The following is a 16,659-nucleotide window of genomic DNA, read 5'->3' as shown; positions in this document are numbered from 1 at the left end:
ATCACTTGGCACGCGTCAGACATCGCCAGTGGACGTGGGCCTTTACATTACCTAGACACTGTCTGGCATTACACTGTTGCTTTATCTTTCACTACACTGACGTTCCTTACATTCTTTAGTATATAATAAGTTTACTTATAATATACAGTAATGTGCAGTCAGTGTGTGGCCTGCATGTTTTCATGTTTGAGCTGGCATGTGTTACAGTAAAGAAGTGGGATTACTATGTTATCCTGATATTTTTAAAAATCTGAAGTGAAATACAAAGGAGGTGACAAGTCATGTCTCCATTTCTCCATGTCTCCCTCTTTAAAGAGTTTAGAGACCTTCTGTAAACACCTGACAGGCCCAGGAAGAGCATCATCACCTCTAATAGGGCCGTTGTCTCACTTTTAGCTCACTTTCATTAAATGTTTTGCTAAGAGTATTATGAATAACCCTAGTCTTACATTGTGATTTATCTCTATACTTATTTCACTAGGGTAGAAATGATGTCACAGCTACTGCCAAATCCAAAGACCATGTCAGACTACAACGCCCCCACCCGGCCTGCCTGGCTTTCAATTGGCATAATTTATATAATTAATAATTAGATAATTGAGAAGACACCCTGCTTTTGGAGTTATTTATGGAGTTGCCACTCAGGTTGTCATGGTAACACTTATTGTTTAAAAGGAACCACAAAATGACAAAATAAAAAAGGAAAGTCAAACGACCGTCTACACAAGGCATGCCCTATGACGTTACCTAGCCTACAGTACAAAAGGCATGACGTTACCTGTTTTTTCTGCCTTTGATTTCTTCACTGGAGCTTCAGGCTCTTCTGGTTGTTCTTTGACTTCCTTCACAGGCTTTGGCACCGGCTCCTCTGATAAAAGTGAGAGAAGCGCATTAATTAATGAGACAATCAGACATCACATATGACAAAAAATCATTAGCTTTGAGAAGGAGAGAGCTACTTTCTTTTCTCCTTTCAACTACTTTCCTTGGTTTATATTCAAGATCTTTCGGGTTTGTTTATTGAGGACTGTCTAGGGACTGTTTGTGCTGTGTCAAAGACTAGCTCCAGCTCCCTAAAGGAGAGGCCTGCTTTGTGCTCTTCCTCCACACCCCTGTGAGGTCAGGGCTCAGCGGGAGAGACCGTGCAAGATCGACCAACTGAGGCGAGAGAACAGAGTGAGGGGGGTCAGCACAATGGGGGAACTTTTCCCTTAACAAAACAAACCTGAGCTGCTGCATTCTTAACTGAGCTTGCTTCTGTTGGCTTTTCATCACAGCACAAAGACACTTGTTAAGAAAACAAAATAGCCCCCAGTCTGTGGTGAAATCAATGGATTAAATGAACACTTAAGGCATAGTCTTTCAGGAGGTACAGTATATATATATATATACATATATATATGCTTGCCATCTACATCCATGGTGTTTATCGATAAAGATATGACTGGGAACATATCGAAGTTGACAAAAAATATGGTCGCACTTAAGTTTAAGAAACGCATGTTAACCTTTAATACACAGCTAATATGTATATTAATGCTCAACAAGGTCTGTATTAATCATCATTGCACATGTATTAGGTCTTTACTGAACTTTTATTCTTACTAAGGCTATAAAGTTTCTATTTTGATCCATACTATATATCAATAACCTTATGTCATGGCAAACCAGTTGCTTATTGAGGATCTACAAAGAATAAATCACCTATTCAGTAAGAATAAGAAGTTGTTGAATTAAGACCTAATGAATAAATAGAGACTTTATTTAGCAGCCCTAATACATATTAGTTATGCATTAATGGCTAACATCAATGCTCATGGTTCAAATCAATGCTCATTTTGGGTTATGGATGGAGATACCCCAGTTGTTGAATTAAGACCTAATGAATAAATAGAGACTTTATTTAGCAGCCCTAATACATATTAGTTATGCATTAATGGCTAACCAAAAAATGCTCCCAAAAAAACATCATCCTAAATGGACACAGTCATGTACAGTCAATTAACTGGCACCTGTGTGTGGAGGGCTATGGCACAACAGCCTCTCCCTGTGGCACAGGCAGTCTGGGATTGACTCAGCATGGCAACAAGCCACTGAGACAGACATGGCAGGCTTCTGCTGGTGTTCACGATGGTGATGACGATGACGCAGGACATACAGTCAGTACAGTGTCCCTCCAAACTAAAGCCATCTGCTCTCTACACCACTCAGATGTCATCTGACAGAGCAAGATGACCGCCAACGCAACCAGGCCCATCCTCGACCCCCAAGATTTGTCATGCTATCTCCGAAAAGTGCCGTTAAGGCGACGTCACAGAGCAGCCAAAGTTTGGAGTTAAACTGACTAGAGTGATAATGACGGTAGGCTATGCAGGAGATGGTGCCAAAACACAAACCACAAAACTCTCAGACTCTTGATATGCACCCAATTCCCCACATTATAATCAATGAATAAAAAATTAGGTGACTAATTAGGTAGCCAAGTAAGGAAGAAAACACATGGGGTTTGTCAGAGCCAGCAGTTGATACGTGTTTGGGTAATATATGCAGAAAAGAGAAAAGAAACAAAGAAACATGGAGCAGCATTTCATCATCTTATCATTTTGCTTTAAATCCATTAATGCCATCGTCACCAAGAGGGATTTCAAATTACTTTCTCCTCCTTGTAGAGTAACTTTTCTGAAAAGAAAAAAAAAACGACCCTGCGATATATTTAAGGGCCAAACATGCCTTATTCTGGCTGGTGTCACAGAGGTCAGAGCTTGAAAGCCAGGAAAAGGTTTTAATTCGTCCTTTTTTTCTTCGTCTCCTGCCTGCAGTGAGAAAATCAGAGCTTGCAGTCTGCAGCCCACACACATCATCACTTTATAACACAAGAAGGCGCTCCGAGGTGGAGGACCTACTAACCCCACCTCAGGACGTTTTTCTCACTTTTTTACTCCGCCCGAGCGCCCGCCCCTCCCAGAGATTTTTTTTTTTTAGGGGGGGGGGTGGCAGTCAGCAGTTTGCGAGGATATCAAAAACATCGTTTTAATACCGTCTCAGACTATTTGGGCTTTGAGCAATGCCTTAGACTTTTGAAGAGTCAGTAGGATTTTCACAGAAAAAAGAGTGCTTGAAAAACACTTCCTTTAATGGATGCCAATGTTTCACTGACGTGGACAGTGCCAGGGATCCAGTTCAGGTAAAAGCTTTCGACTCTGACACCTTTAGCACTTTTTGAGATACATAGAGGCACATACTGTTAATGTTCGTATACACAATGTCACATACCAGAAAAAATCAGATGATGCTCATCATTAGAGACAAAGCATAAATGTTATGATGCTATTACAATTTACTCTTATCAATACTCTACTCTTATCAATACTGGGGATCTATTTCCTCAGACTGGAAAAAATATAAATTATCATTTTGTTGTTACATTGTAAAGAGCAGGCAATATATTGAAAAGGGGACAAGTTTTCATTATATGTGCCCTCTTATTTACTTATTTACTTACTTTTTGTTTACTTGAATGTTATGTTTGTCTGTGGACTTAAAATTGGTAAAATATGTCTTGTCTCCACCGTGGGATAGTGAGAAACGTAATTTCGATCTCTTTGTATGTCTGGAACATGTGAAGAAATTGACAATAAAGCTGACTTTGACTTTGACTTTGACTTTGACTTTGAGTATTATAGGAAGGGGTGTTTATTGGGGGGAGGGGGGGGGGGCTTGTTCAAATCAATGCTCATTTTGGGTTATGGATGGAGATACCCCAGGCTAACTGAGGGGGAATGCACATTGTGTTTTGTCCCTGTTCATGTTTGTTGCCCAAAATGGGCAATGAGTCATTTGTGAATTGGCTGAGTGTAGTTGAATCATGGATGAGTGGTTGATCACGCATTCACACACAAACACACAGAGAGAGAGAGAGGGAGAGAGAGAGAGAACATCACCCTCCCTCTGTTGATCACAACATACCTTCTCAGGAACAAGTGACAGCCTACGTTTTTTTTTTTTTAAATGTCCAATCCACATTTTATTATATTTTAGACTCGCCATAGAAAAAATGTGTTCAGGCCTTTAATTCACATGTGTGACTTCAAGTAACTCAGTCATCTGAAACTTCTCCTCTATGTCTAATCCAGGCAACAGCACAGCGCAGATGGTATTCATGCCCATCTCTAGATAGATAGATAGATAGATAGATAGATACTTTATTGATCCCCAGGGGAAATTCAAGGATCTCTACAACATGCTTCAGATGCTACAAGCATCTCTCGATGTGTTTCTCCACATGGATCTCTCTGCTGACCGGTCTGAACCCGTATTCTCTGGGGTCAACTGGACTGCTGAGGAGGCTGTCCCCCTCTGGCCTGGCTTGCGTCGTCTACGTACTTCCTCTCAATTCCGTTTAGCTTCAGTACTTAGACACAGATGAGCTCTCTTAGGATTTCTTGTGTAAAAAATCTACAGAGAGCCACCAACCAATCAGCGAACAGAGGGTGTGGCTGAGACAGATTACATTACACAGGCATGATGATCTTTGAATTTGCTACGTCTCCGTCCCCAAAGCAGTAAGGAACTCCAATGATTTTAAACTTCAAACAAGTGTCCACCCACTAGGAAGATGGCGGTTGGCAATGGATCAAGGCCAGACTTTTTGTCAAAGAGGAGCGTATAGCAAAACGTAGTCAAGAGTATGGTTCACAAGGCTAGTCCCCCACATCCCCTGGCAGAGGATCTCAGATTAACTTTGAGACCTGGATCTGTGTGAGTGTGAAGTGATAGACCACTCAGTGGCCTTTAATGGGGCTTGAGGCTCCCTATGGTGAAATGTAATTTCCATGTGTTGCACCATCTCCATTGCTCTGAGGTGGGTTTTTAGATATGATTAGAGGAGATTTATCTCTGCTCTCTCCCTCTCTCTCTCTCTCTGGATGTCTCTCTGTTTCTGCGGAGTGAAAGCACAATTTTTCCACCATTTCCACTTGTTCACAGTGTGAGCTGAATGTTACGCTGGGTAGTCCTCGCCAGAAATGTCAAAACCTCAGAAAAACATATTCTGTCCGGGAAACGGTGCCAGTGCTTTTATTTGTAGGCTTTGTACTGTTCTCAAAAGTCATTTCACTCTAAATGAAGACTTTGAAAAATGATTTGCACAGGTAAATGATGGGCTTTTTAATCAACTGAATAATAATACTTGAAAATGAACTTTCTTGGGCTCTCCAAATGGTTTATAGCCAGCATATCTTTTATAGCTCAATAACATTTAGAATTCTGAAAATAGCATCCCAACACTAGGCCTTGGCTACTCCATTTTCCCACTGTGACCATTGGTAGACCGATCATTCAGCTGGGGCTTGTGCTTTCCACCAGCTTTGCCTTTGAGTCAAGCATACCACATTATCCATTAACCTCGCGCTGATGTCTTTGTTTTTGATGGTGTGTCTAAAATACGAGCTTAAATTCTCAGTAGGCTGTAGCATGCAGACGACGACACGTAGGCCTGTAGCAGTAGGAGAAACGGAGAGGGGGGGAAACGATCTCTTTGATCATCATACATCAGCATAAAAAGCCTGTCTCTTTCCTCGGGTGTCTCCTGTAATTACGACAAACAACAGTCAGCGAGTCTTCAGCAAGTCACGCCGTCAGACAAGCCGCATAGCTTATTCCAACGAGCGCATGGAGAATAACGTGGGGAAGTAAATTAAAAGGAAAAACCTGTGAAGCTAAATTAAGCTGTTTTGACAAAGATTATGGAGCACGGTATGTAACACAAAGACGCCCTCACGGAATGGCGAGCTGTTATGGAGAACATGCGTTCTAATCGTCTTCTTGTGAATGTTAAATCGACACAGCACTGGCTGTTAACTCAACACAAGTAGGCCTAGCTGTTTAGACAGCAGCGATGGAATCTTTGGCCAGCAGGCGCTGAAGCCTTTCCGTGTGGAACACTGTTGCCTAGGCTACTACTCGCTTAATACAGTATAACCACCCAGTCAGATATCACAGTAATGTAAGCCTACAAACAGGAAAGCGAGCAATGCTAACGCAGCCAGATCAAAGTAAGAGCCCCAGGCCTTCTCTCGCTCCTACTCATCCCCTGCTCTCTCCACCCATTCCCTGCTTAACTTTTCTGCTCCTCTCCTGATCTCGGATAGCAGCCACCCTTGCAGCAGCCTCATCCAATTATTGAAAGAGTCATAAGTGAGTCTACGTGAGGCTATTACTGTCATACTGTTGGCATTTGCACATGTTGCATGTTCACAGTTTCATTAGTGAGTTTAAGAAACATTCCTCTACAGGAATCATCCCCCTGTTATCTCCACCATCCCTCACACACATTTTCTTTTGCTTTAAGTCTTACCTTCAGGCTCGGGCCTTTGCTCCTCTTTGGCTTTTTCTTTTTCGTCCAGTTCTTCTTTTTCTTTTTCTTTCTCCTTGAGAGCCTCCCTCAGTCTCTCTATCTCTGTGGACACCAATAAAAAGCCCATTACATGGGTGACAAAAATCAATTATCCTGCTCTGTGACCTTTCAGTCCTACCGAAGGACTGTATGCGTTTGCCATCATTAAATTTCCACACCAGTCTGAGGGATTTAACCCAGGTTACAAGAACTTGCATCAGTTGAGGAGGTTTTTTTCTTTCATTTTTATATGGAATATTCAGACAGGCCACATTTGTGTGACTGTCAGGCCCTCTCCCTTAAGTAGCTTGAGTGATGAGGTATAACTTGTTTAAGTCAGTTAACTGCCTAAAATACTTGTTTTTCAGTAAAGCTTTATGAATTTCAATGCCATGTCTTCTCTTAAAGTAAATGGCGTCAGGCACAGGCACTTTTGCCCCAGGACTCCTTGTCAGGTGCACTTTAAAAGAAAGTAGAGCATACCTTTGAGAGTCTCTCTTCGCTCTTCTGAGTGTGCCACGGAGCTATGTATCAGAATTGCATCACACACTATGACAGTACGGCTTTGTAGAACTCAGGATGTGCTGAAAGTCTCTTTTATACATCATCAGAGTCTCAAAGAACATGCTACAACAAACACTGAGAGCTACAGCGTCTTGGAATGTATTCCTTTAGCATGCACTTCTTTTATTGCCTCTGCCAAAGAGGTTATGTTGTCAGTGTGGTTTGTGTGTTCGTTAGCAGGATTATTTACAAACTATAGCCCATTTTAATTTCAGGTTCACAAATCACAAGTAATAATTTACTATTGAAGTTTATTTTTTTCAATGTTAACATTGGTCTTGGTGGAGGTTCATGTTCCTTTATTCTATATTTAACAATTTAATGAATGAAATGCCAACGGTAGTTTAAATATATAAGATGATAGCTATATCTTGATTAATATATAGGTCACAATATTTAAGCAATCTTAACATGTGTTATTATACCAATTCTGTTAGCATACTAGTTGCAGATTATATATAAATGATAGTTTCCGTTTGTGTGAATATTTGTGTTTTTTACTGATGTATTGGAAAGGGGCATTCAAAGAACCAGACTCAAAATGTGGTGACAACAATTTATATAAAACATGGTAGCAATGTTAGCATTATTGTAACAGCAACAATGTCAACTACTAATATATCCAATTCTACAACAACAACAACAACAACAACTACTACTACTACTACTAGAACTACAACAATCCTTACATATAGCTAACAGCATTAGTGTACTCTATGCAGATGCTTAAAACTAGTATGCAGGCGTAAATGTATGCTTTTCAATCCAGCCATTTCAACACTGCTTTTGCCATTACAATCTACAACTACAAAAGCAAAACACTGTGATCCACTTCTACAAGTGGCTTACCTGACAAGGACACAAAATAGTTGGCCAGTATTCATTATTTCTCTCTCTCTCTCTCTCTTTCTCTGTGTGTGTGTGTGTGTGTGTGCGTGTGTCCTTGAGTGCCCTCTATGGGATCTAGAGGTTTGACGGCATTCTTGCCATCTCTGCCCTCTGGCAGCCAGAGTGCCTGTGTGGCATCTGGTGCCCTCCACCACTCTCAGCATGCAGAGGATTAACATCATAAACTCGCATGTTTGTGCCCGCGCGTGTGTCTGTCTCACGCTTTGCCGGTGGAGCAACTGTTTTTTTTAACTTTTATTTACATTAGCTACAAACAAGATATCTTCAGCTATTCTGGTGTTGACTAATAGGTACATGCCAGTTTAACAGCAAGTCCACAAAAGGAATGTGTATTTTAGGAATTAAATAACACATATTATGAGTCATACTGTATGTCAAATGCATATTATAAATGGTGTGAATTATGTGGGCGTGAATAAGTCATGATATGTATTTAATTAAACCTAAATGTATCTATACCGAGGACACAGGTTAATTATCAATTCCCTGTAAAGTGTTAAATCTGCAAATCCGGAATAATTACAGGATGAATAAGTTGTATTATCCCAAAAGAGTTTGACAATTTTATCCAATGAGGAATATAAATATTATGTGGAATCTCGTGATTTAAAAGTACATAAAATGATCAAGCAAATAGAGTGTTAGTGCCAGATTCCCCAAGAGAAATTACTTTTGGATTTAGTTGATCATTTATAAATGAGAAAGTTTTTATGGCAAAACCACCCTTGGAATCCTGGAATAAAACTTCAAGCTGTATAAATAGTCTATTGCCCCTGTGGAGAAGTAATACAATCATTCACACAATGAGTTTTATGTCAGAAGAAAGATTGTGCTATTTGCTATGAGAAGAATATGCAAACAGAAGAACATAAACATGTATTTTTCTCTCTACCTGACTCCAGAGATGGCTGGTCAGCAGCATCCTCCAAATCCTTGGTCTCATCTTCTTCTACAGCAGTGGTTGCAAGAGCTATTGCGATGTGATCGTCATCATCATCATCATCATCATCATCATCACCATCATCATCCTCGTCCTTGGTTTCCTCTTCTCCCTCCACCTCCTCCTCTTTCTCCTCAACCACCACAGTCTTTTCCTCAGTAATGTCAATGACTATTTCAGGTTCTTTTTCTTGGTCATCTTCAACTATTTTTAGATCGTCAACTTTATCATCATCATCATCATCATCATCATCATCATTATCATCATCATCACCATCATCGACATCTGAAATGTCAGTAGCAACAGCTAAGTTGTCATTACCATTACCATTACCATTACCATCATCATCATTACCATCATCATCATTATCATCATCATCATCATCATCATCATCAGTATCAACATCAACATCAACTTTGATGGCTTCTTTAACCGTAACATCAACCTCACTGTCCGCTACGTCTTTATTGTCAGCAGCCATATCACTGTCTAGGTCAAGGTCAAGTTCAAGGTCAGAGTCACCTGTCTCATCAGCTGTGTCTTTGTCAGCGTCAACCTCAGTCTCTTCCGTTGTTAGATCTGCACTGTCACTAATAACAGTATCATCATCATCATCATCATCATCATCATCACTACCACCATCCTCTGTGGTGACTACCTCCACTACAGATTCTACGTCTATGGTGTCAGTTGCTTCTTCAGTGGTGTCAGTTTTACTGTCTTGGTCAACAATCTCGTCACTTGTATCACCAAGATTCAAAGGTTCTTCACCAACATCAGCAGCAAGCTCCTCACCCTTATCTAGCTTGATGATGTCAGCAGTACCATCATCATCATCATCATCATCATCATCATCTCGCTCTTTGATTTGGTCATTCTCTTGGTCATCATCGATACTAATGTCATCATCTGTGTCATCAACTATTGCACTAGTGGTAGCTGAAGCTACATCATCAGTCAGTTTATTATCATCATCATCATCATCATCATCATCATCTTTAGTGTCGCCTGAATCATCTTTGATGTCAATAGTTTCAGTATTTTTTATGATAATATAATCATCATCATCATCATCATCATCATCTTTGCTGTCATCAGTTCCAAGTGTTTCAACTATCTCATCGGCTTCATGTTTATCATCATCATTATCATCTGCAGCCACAGCATCAGCACCACCATCTACTACAGGTGGTTCAGTTATTTCATCAGCCTCATCATCACCATCATCATCATCTTTGCTTTCATCAGCTGCAGATATCTCAATTGCTGAATCAGTTTCTCCATCATCACCATGATCATTATCATCAGCAGCTGCATCAATTGCAGGAGATTGTGCAGCTGTATCTTTTTCATCATCATCACTATCATCATCATCATCATCATCATCAGCTGCATCAATTGCAGGAGATTCTGCAGCTGTATCTTTTTCATCATCATCATCATTATCTTTGGCATCATCAGCTGCCGGTTCTTCTGTTTCCGCTTCAGCTTTATCATCCTCATCCTCCTCAGCAGCTGCAGGAACATCTTCCTCTTTGCCTTCTTCATCACCATCACCATCACCAGCAGCTGCTGCATCAATTGCAGGAGATTCTGCAGCTGTATCTTTTTCAACATCATAATCATCATCATCATCATTATCTTTGGCATCATCAGCTGCTGGTTCTTCTGTATCAGCTTCAGCTTTATCATCCTCATCCTCCTCAGCAGCTGCAGGAACTTCCTCCTCTTTGTCTTCACCATCATCATCATCATCTTCTTCATCAATTTCGGCAGCAGCCGTCTCTTCCTCTTTTACCTCAACGGCTTCAGCCTCATCGTCATCATTGTCATCGTCATCATCATCCTCGTCGTCATCAGCAGCAGCAGCTGGTTCTTCTGTGGCAGGCTCCGCTGCCACTGCTACTCTTCCTGCGACGAGGGCGGCAGCATCTGCGGCGGCAGCAGCAGCCTTGATGGCGGCGGCAGCAGCATCGGCAGCGGCGGCAGCGGCGGCGTCAGCAGCAGCAAGGGCGGCGGCGGCAGCAGCCGCAGCATCAGTGGCCACAGCAACAGCAGCAGCAGCAGGCTCTTCCTCTTTGGCGGGTTCGCTTGCTTCTTCAGGGGCTTCCTCTGCCTCTTCCTCAGTTTCACCCTCCTCTTCCTCCTCCTCTGCCTCTGTTCCTGCTGCTTCTTCATCATCATCATCATCATCATCATCATCCTCCTCAGCTGCGGCCTCTGCTGCCGTTTCCTCCTCCTCTCCATCCTCTGCTGCAGCCGCCTCTTTGTCACCTTCCTCTTCATCCTCGCCCTCTGCCACAGCATCGGCTGCTGCCGCCTCCTCCTCATCATCCTCTTCCTCATCCTCTTCTGCTGCAGCCTCTGCTTCTCCTTCCTCTTCCTCCTCCTCCTCCTCCTCTGCTGCTGCCTCCTCCTCATCTTCATCATCTTCCTCATCCTCAGCTGCCTTAACCTCTTCCTCCTCTTCCTCTTCTTCCTCCTCGTCTTCCTCATCTTCTTCACCGTCATCGTCATCATCATCATTTTCCTCTTCTTCTTCCTCCTCCCCCTCCTCCTCCCCCTCTTCATCGTCATCGTCACCAAGACCTTCATCGTCATCATCTTCATTATCCTCCACTTCATCACCCTCACTCAGTAGTTCTGTAACTGGATTATAAGACTGTTTATCTCACAGTAACGTGCGCAAGACTGACAGGTTCAGTGAGTAAAGGAGCAAGACAATCAAGATCAAGTCAACTCGCAAGAACGGATGACGTCAAGAGATTTCCATACTATCCAGTGCAAGGTTGCCATGCCATCAGTTATATCATAGGAATCATCTTCATTCTTGTTATCAATATTATTATTATCATTATCATCATTCGTGTTATTTAATCATTTATAACCTTCAACAACTCATGGTTATACCAAGACTGCCTTTTTGGGTTGTGCTTGTGTTTGTTGGCCATTGAGTGTGTGTGTGTGTGTATTAGACCAAAAATGTTGTTTACTGAAAGTCAAAAACATGATCTCATGTTTTTCACAACAAAATTTGGATTAAATGCGTGTCTCCACATTCAGTCATTAATTCAGATTCATCTGCAGTATTACTATAATCAATGCTAAGTTATGCAGTGCAAAAATGACAGAGGGTTTACTGCCAGCATAATTATACTCACTTTTCTGTTTATGGGTGAGGGTGTGTGTGGTGTGCATGCATTTGTACTTGTGTATGCGCATGTGTGTGTGTTGTGAGTGTACTTGTGTGTGTATGTGTGCTTGGTAGAAGGAGGTGTATGTGTTTCAGAATGGCTTGGTATGAATGTGTTTACAGAGTTTTGGCAACACTTGGTATAAACATCTTGATGCCATTTCATATGGGGACGAGAAAAAACGAATGTGCAAAACATGAATTTAGCCTCACATTCTCAACAAATCCGAGGTCCACACACAACCGATGCAGATGAAATGGAGTGTAGAACAAATGCAGAGATGAGTTAGAGACTTTCCATGACCCACAAGTCAGTCAGTTACTGATGAAACATCATTACTATTGAGGTCAGAAACTTGTAGTCGTGCCTTGGACATCTTGTTTAATGATTTTATTCGGGAATGTTTCATGCTTAGGTGATTAGAGGTTTCTTTATATGCAAACCATAACAACCAAGATATGCATCATAAACAGAATGGGTAGAGAGGACGAGCCTATCAACTCAAACCGATTACAGTAATCAACGCAAGAAAAACACAACTCCAAACTAGACCAGAAGTCTTAACATCCACATAAATTTACATTTGTCGTATATTATTTGCTAAATTGAGCAACCAAGGTGTGCAACATGAAGACGATGGGACGAGCATGTCAAGATAAACCGATCAAATCAATCAACGCAAGAAGAACCATTAAGACCATTCAAAGTTAGAAAAAAAAATCAAAAGCAACCAAACCAACCAAACATAAAATTATTTCTGGCAGATTTTAATGACTGTTAATGTGTGTGTTGTCCATCATCTGATTATATTTGAGAGAGTGATTACCACGGCTAAGGGGAAATGGTGCTGCTGATTATGAGCCATGCATAAATTTAATGTCCTGGCAAATCCAGCGTGGACAATTAATTTGCACTTAAAATCAGGAAAAAGCATTCGTCTCCATGACAGACGAGAACATTAGGAGAAAAGGGATGTTGCAGAGATGTTTTTCATTTTTATTTTATTTTTTAATCAAAGGTCCATATAACTGGGGTTGCCAGATCACTGATGCACAATGCTACTGAAATGCCAGTGGTTAGTGGGGGTGGGGGGTGGGGGGGGCTGGCAACTCTGCAAAAATGTTACCAAGCATAACAGTATGTGCGTGTGACTCATTCCTAATGCTCAAAGCTGCATCATCAAAGGAAAAGACAAACCTTTTTTTCGAGGTGGGAGAAATTCCCCTGGAACAAAAACAAGATGTTGAATAGCAGAAAAATGTGCAGTGTAACTCAGAGAGAGTTGTAAAGAGATAACATTTCACAAAATAACATTCCAAAAAAAATTCAGCCATCCAGCAGACACAGTGTTACAGACACAGCGTTAGTTTTTAAGAAAACACACTTAAACACAGACATAATGCACTGCCATAGTGCTTGAGAATAGTGTGTCAGTGTGTGTGTGTGTGTGTGTGTGTGTGTTTTCTTTTCCAATAACACTGATGTTGTCAGCGGTAACAGGAAGTAGAAAGAATGAAGATATACCTTTAGTTTCCTTCTCCTCTTCATCGTCTTCCTCAAACCATTCTCTAGCTTTTGGTTTGATTGCTTGGTGAAGAATTAGACAAAGTTTAGGTTCTCCGCTAGCGATGAGGTTATTTGAACCATATAGAACTGGTCTGAATAAACTTTTTGGAAACTGTTGTTAATTGATGGACAAAAAGCCCAAAGACTTAGAATGATTTTTTCTCCCTTTTTTCTCATTTACAGTGATAGTATACCTCGTCTACAGTGATTATCTAATCAAGACATTTAGGGGAGAAAAAAAACGGAGAAAATACTTCCTATTCTGCCTTTTAATTAAAAGAGTAAGAATAGGATATAAAATTGCCATTTTCCTACAATCCATCCTGCAGGACTAGAACTCTCACTCAATCATACAGTAGGATTCCCCTTGTTATAAATGACAAAGAACACTTTCACTACAGCGTGCAATCAGCTTGATGGCGGTCAAGATATGTACAGATATGGTATTTTCTCATTAGTCCCCCACAGACTCGGCTCTTGGATGTAGGGATGCGGAGATTGGTATTAAAACAGGGTCAGTGGGGTAATTTGTGAGTGGTGCATTAGGTGGCACGCAATGGGGAGGGTTTTTAATGTTATCAGTGCCTATTCACAATTTGATAGAATAGACATTTTTCCTAGATTAAACCACAGCGGGCATATTTAATTTAAACCTTAAGTCTGACATAACCATGACAGATTATTCATTCTGTCATTAATCATCACAGCAGTTGGTGGGCATGTGCCATTACCATTGCACTGCCATGTGGTATTGCCATTTATAGCCCTCGTGATTATAAATGTACATTGCAAAACACATTGTGTTGTGTAGTTGTTACATCAACTATTTTGAGAATTATTGTTGAATAACTTATAACAGTAACATGTTGCCATTATATTCCTGGACATGGACTGTGATGGCAGGATATTACATGATCATGTTAGTCTTATGTTTGTTGCAGAATTCAGGTAAAGCATTAATTGAACAACTGCTCTTGATATTCTTATTCTTTACTTGAATGAAGTCCATTATACTCCATTATACATCATACTGTATGTTACTACATTACTAATTCCTTGTGCTGTCTATCACATATTTCAAAGGCAACTGTTTTCTACTGATACTCTGCGCTTTGTTTATGTCTCTGCCATCTCTTAGGAAAGCAGATGTCTCCATTCAGTGAGATTCTATTGCACATCAAATGCATGCACTTGCCTACTTTGTGTTTGGTCTTTTTCCTTTCAGATTAAATCAGCTAGGCAGGCAGGTGCGTTTTAGGAAGGGGGCTAAAATGGGAGTGGGGGAAGGGGGTGTTGCGTCTCAACATCTCATCTTTGATCTCTCCCTCTGAAGAGGAACTGAACAGGGTTGGCCACTTTGTGCCCTGTTCGTCATGTTTTATGAATCAGAGTTCGAGAGTTCAAGCACGTTAGTCAGACTGGCTCAGCACCCTTAAGATGGATATAAAGCAACTGATCTGATCGTCGTTCCGAGGCTCCTAGCAGCGGACACTGCCGGTGGCAGAGAGCAGTTTTATGGTCAGATGACGTTTACTGTGAGTCAGTGTTGATGAAGGGGTTGGAGTTGCAAAAATGCTTTTCTGGTGTCATGCAGAGCAGAGGCATTCCTCATGTTAGGTTGCTAGTCTGTCGGCTTGGCCAGTGACATATTCTGAGGCACTGGTTATATTATATTGATCAAGGGAAAGCAAAGATGCAAACAAAGATGCAAATTCACAACTCTCTCTCAGATTCCTTACATTAATTAACAAAGAAAACTACTATTTGTATTCCAAGATAATCACTGTTCTTGCTAGAGTTCAGTAATGATTGCCTGGAAATACATTATTAAGTTTTAAGGGTTTATCTTATTGTAGGATAAAATAGGAATTGTTCAACAAGAAAGATAGTCAGGTTAGTAGGAGCAAGGCAGCAAAGTGAAAGTGACATTACCAAAACCATGCCAGTGCATTTGGTTCCTTCAGTTCTAGGTTGAACACAGGAACCTGTCCATTAACTAGGGTAAACCTCTCCAGTTGTGCACTGAATTTAGCTGGGGTGAAATACATTTCAGCTTTACTCCAAATCCTCTGGAGTGGTGGTTCACTGTGACTGTTCACACCCTATACACTCTTAGAAAGGTGGGGTTGTTAGAATTTAGTAGGGTTGTGTTACACTAGGTTATTCTACTTTGGTCATCCTTAAATGTTGAAACATGAGTCTGTGCCTTGAAGAATTCTACTGAGAACATCAAAGGCTCTGAAGGAGCCTTACGGCCCCAGCTGTTTCTCAGAGCGCTAGTGCACTGTACTCTGACACATGATCTAGTGCTTCCTTCTGATTTATTTTATTATTTTTTTATATAAAAGAATCAAGGTGTACTATATAATCTCCCAGAGATTTCAAAGGGTTCATGATGACTTCCACTTGAAGAAATGGGGAGTGTTGTCTGCTAATGCTAAAGTGTCTGGGAGGGGGGGGATCAGGCTTGTGCAAAATTCCAGAATTGAATTGAAACTGGCTCTTAAATTCCAATTCAATTTTTGAATTTCACTTGCATTTTATTTTAGGTAGCAAACAGGAAGCAGAATTGCAATTCGAATTGTGCACAACCCTGGGGGAGGATCAGAAAAAAATAGAAAATGAGCTGATAAAAATGGAAGGACAAACCTTTTTTTCTCACAGTATGAGGCGTGACACCTAAATTATTGGGGGGAGAGAGAGAGAGAGAGAGAGAGAGAGAGAGAGAGAGAAAGAGAAGGAAGGAAACAATGAGTAAGAACATACTCCACAAAGTAGATCTCGTGAAACGTTGATGACGGAATAAATTATACATGTTGAACAGAGACAAAGAGAAACAGAGAGAAAGAGTGGGAGAGAGAGAGAAGCAGAAAGAGAGAAAGAGAGAAGGAGAGAGAGACAGAGATAAAGAGAGAAAGAGTGGGAGAGAGAAACAGAAGCAGAAAGAGAGAAGGAGAGAGAGAAAAAAGAGAGAAAGTCTCCTTCTCTTGTAAACAACTCAAGTTTACAGGGCATACTCTTTCAAAAACTCATCACACATTGAACTCCATGGTAAAGCAAAAACAATTCATTATAAGGAGTACAATTCTGCA

The 16,659-nt window shown here is 40.9% G+C and overlaps 1 protein-coding gene across 2 annotated transcripts in view; it reads right to left on the bottom strand.

The window, feature by feature from the left end:
* The window catches only part of trdn (triadin), a 60,991-nt gene that overhangs the window by 27,421 nt on the left and 16,911 nt on the right, over positions 1 to 16,659 (bottom strand). Inside the window, exons 4-8 of one of the 2 annotated variants that reach the window (XM_076272094.1) lie at positions 16,217 to 16,246; positions 13,199 to 13,225; positions 8,760 to 9,092; positions 6,356 to 6,457; positions 779 to 868 (exon numbers count right to left, since the gene is read on the bottom strand). In XM_076272094.1, the coding sequence (XP_076128209.1) occupies positions 779 to 868; positions 6,356 to 6,457; positions 8,760 to 9,092; positions 13,199 to 13,225; positions 16,217 to 16,246 (582 nt within the window). The remainder of the gene's footprint in view (positions 1 to 778; positions 869 to 6,355; positions 6,458 to 8,759; positions 9,093 to 13,198; positions 13,226 to 16,216; positions 16,247 to 16,659) is intronic. The other variant, XM_076272095.1, reaches the window with a different exon arrangement.

The sequence above is a fragment of the Alosa pseudoharengus genome, unplaced genomic scaffold, assembly GCF_046254945.1.
Source record: "Alosa pseudoharengus isolate Yale_2024_CS ecotype anadromous, Long Island Sound unplaced genomic scaffold, YU_APseudo_1.1 YU_APseudo_1.1_scf_7, whole genome shotgun sequence".
Lineage (NCBI taxonomy): Eukaryota > Metazoa > Chordata > Actinopteri > Clupeiformes > Clupeidae > Alosa > Alosa pseudoharengus.
Note: the sequence above shows the minus strand (reverse complement) of the source record. Positions and strands in the feature narration are given on the sequence as shown.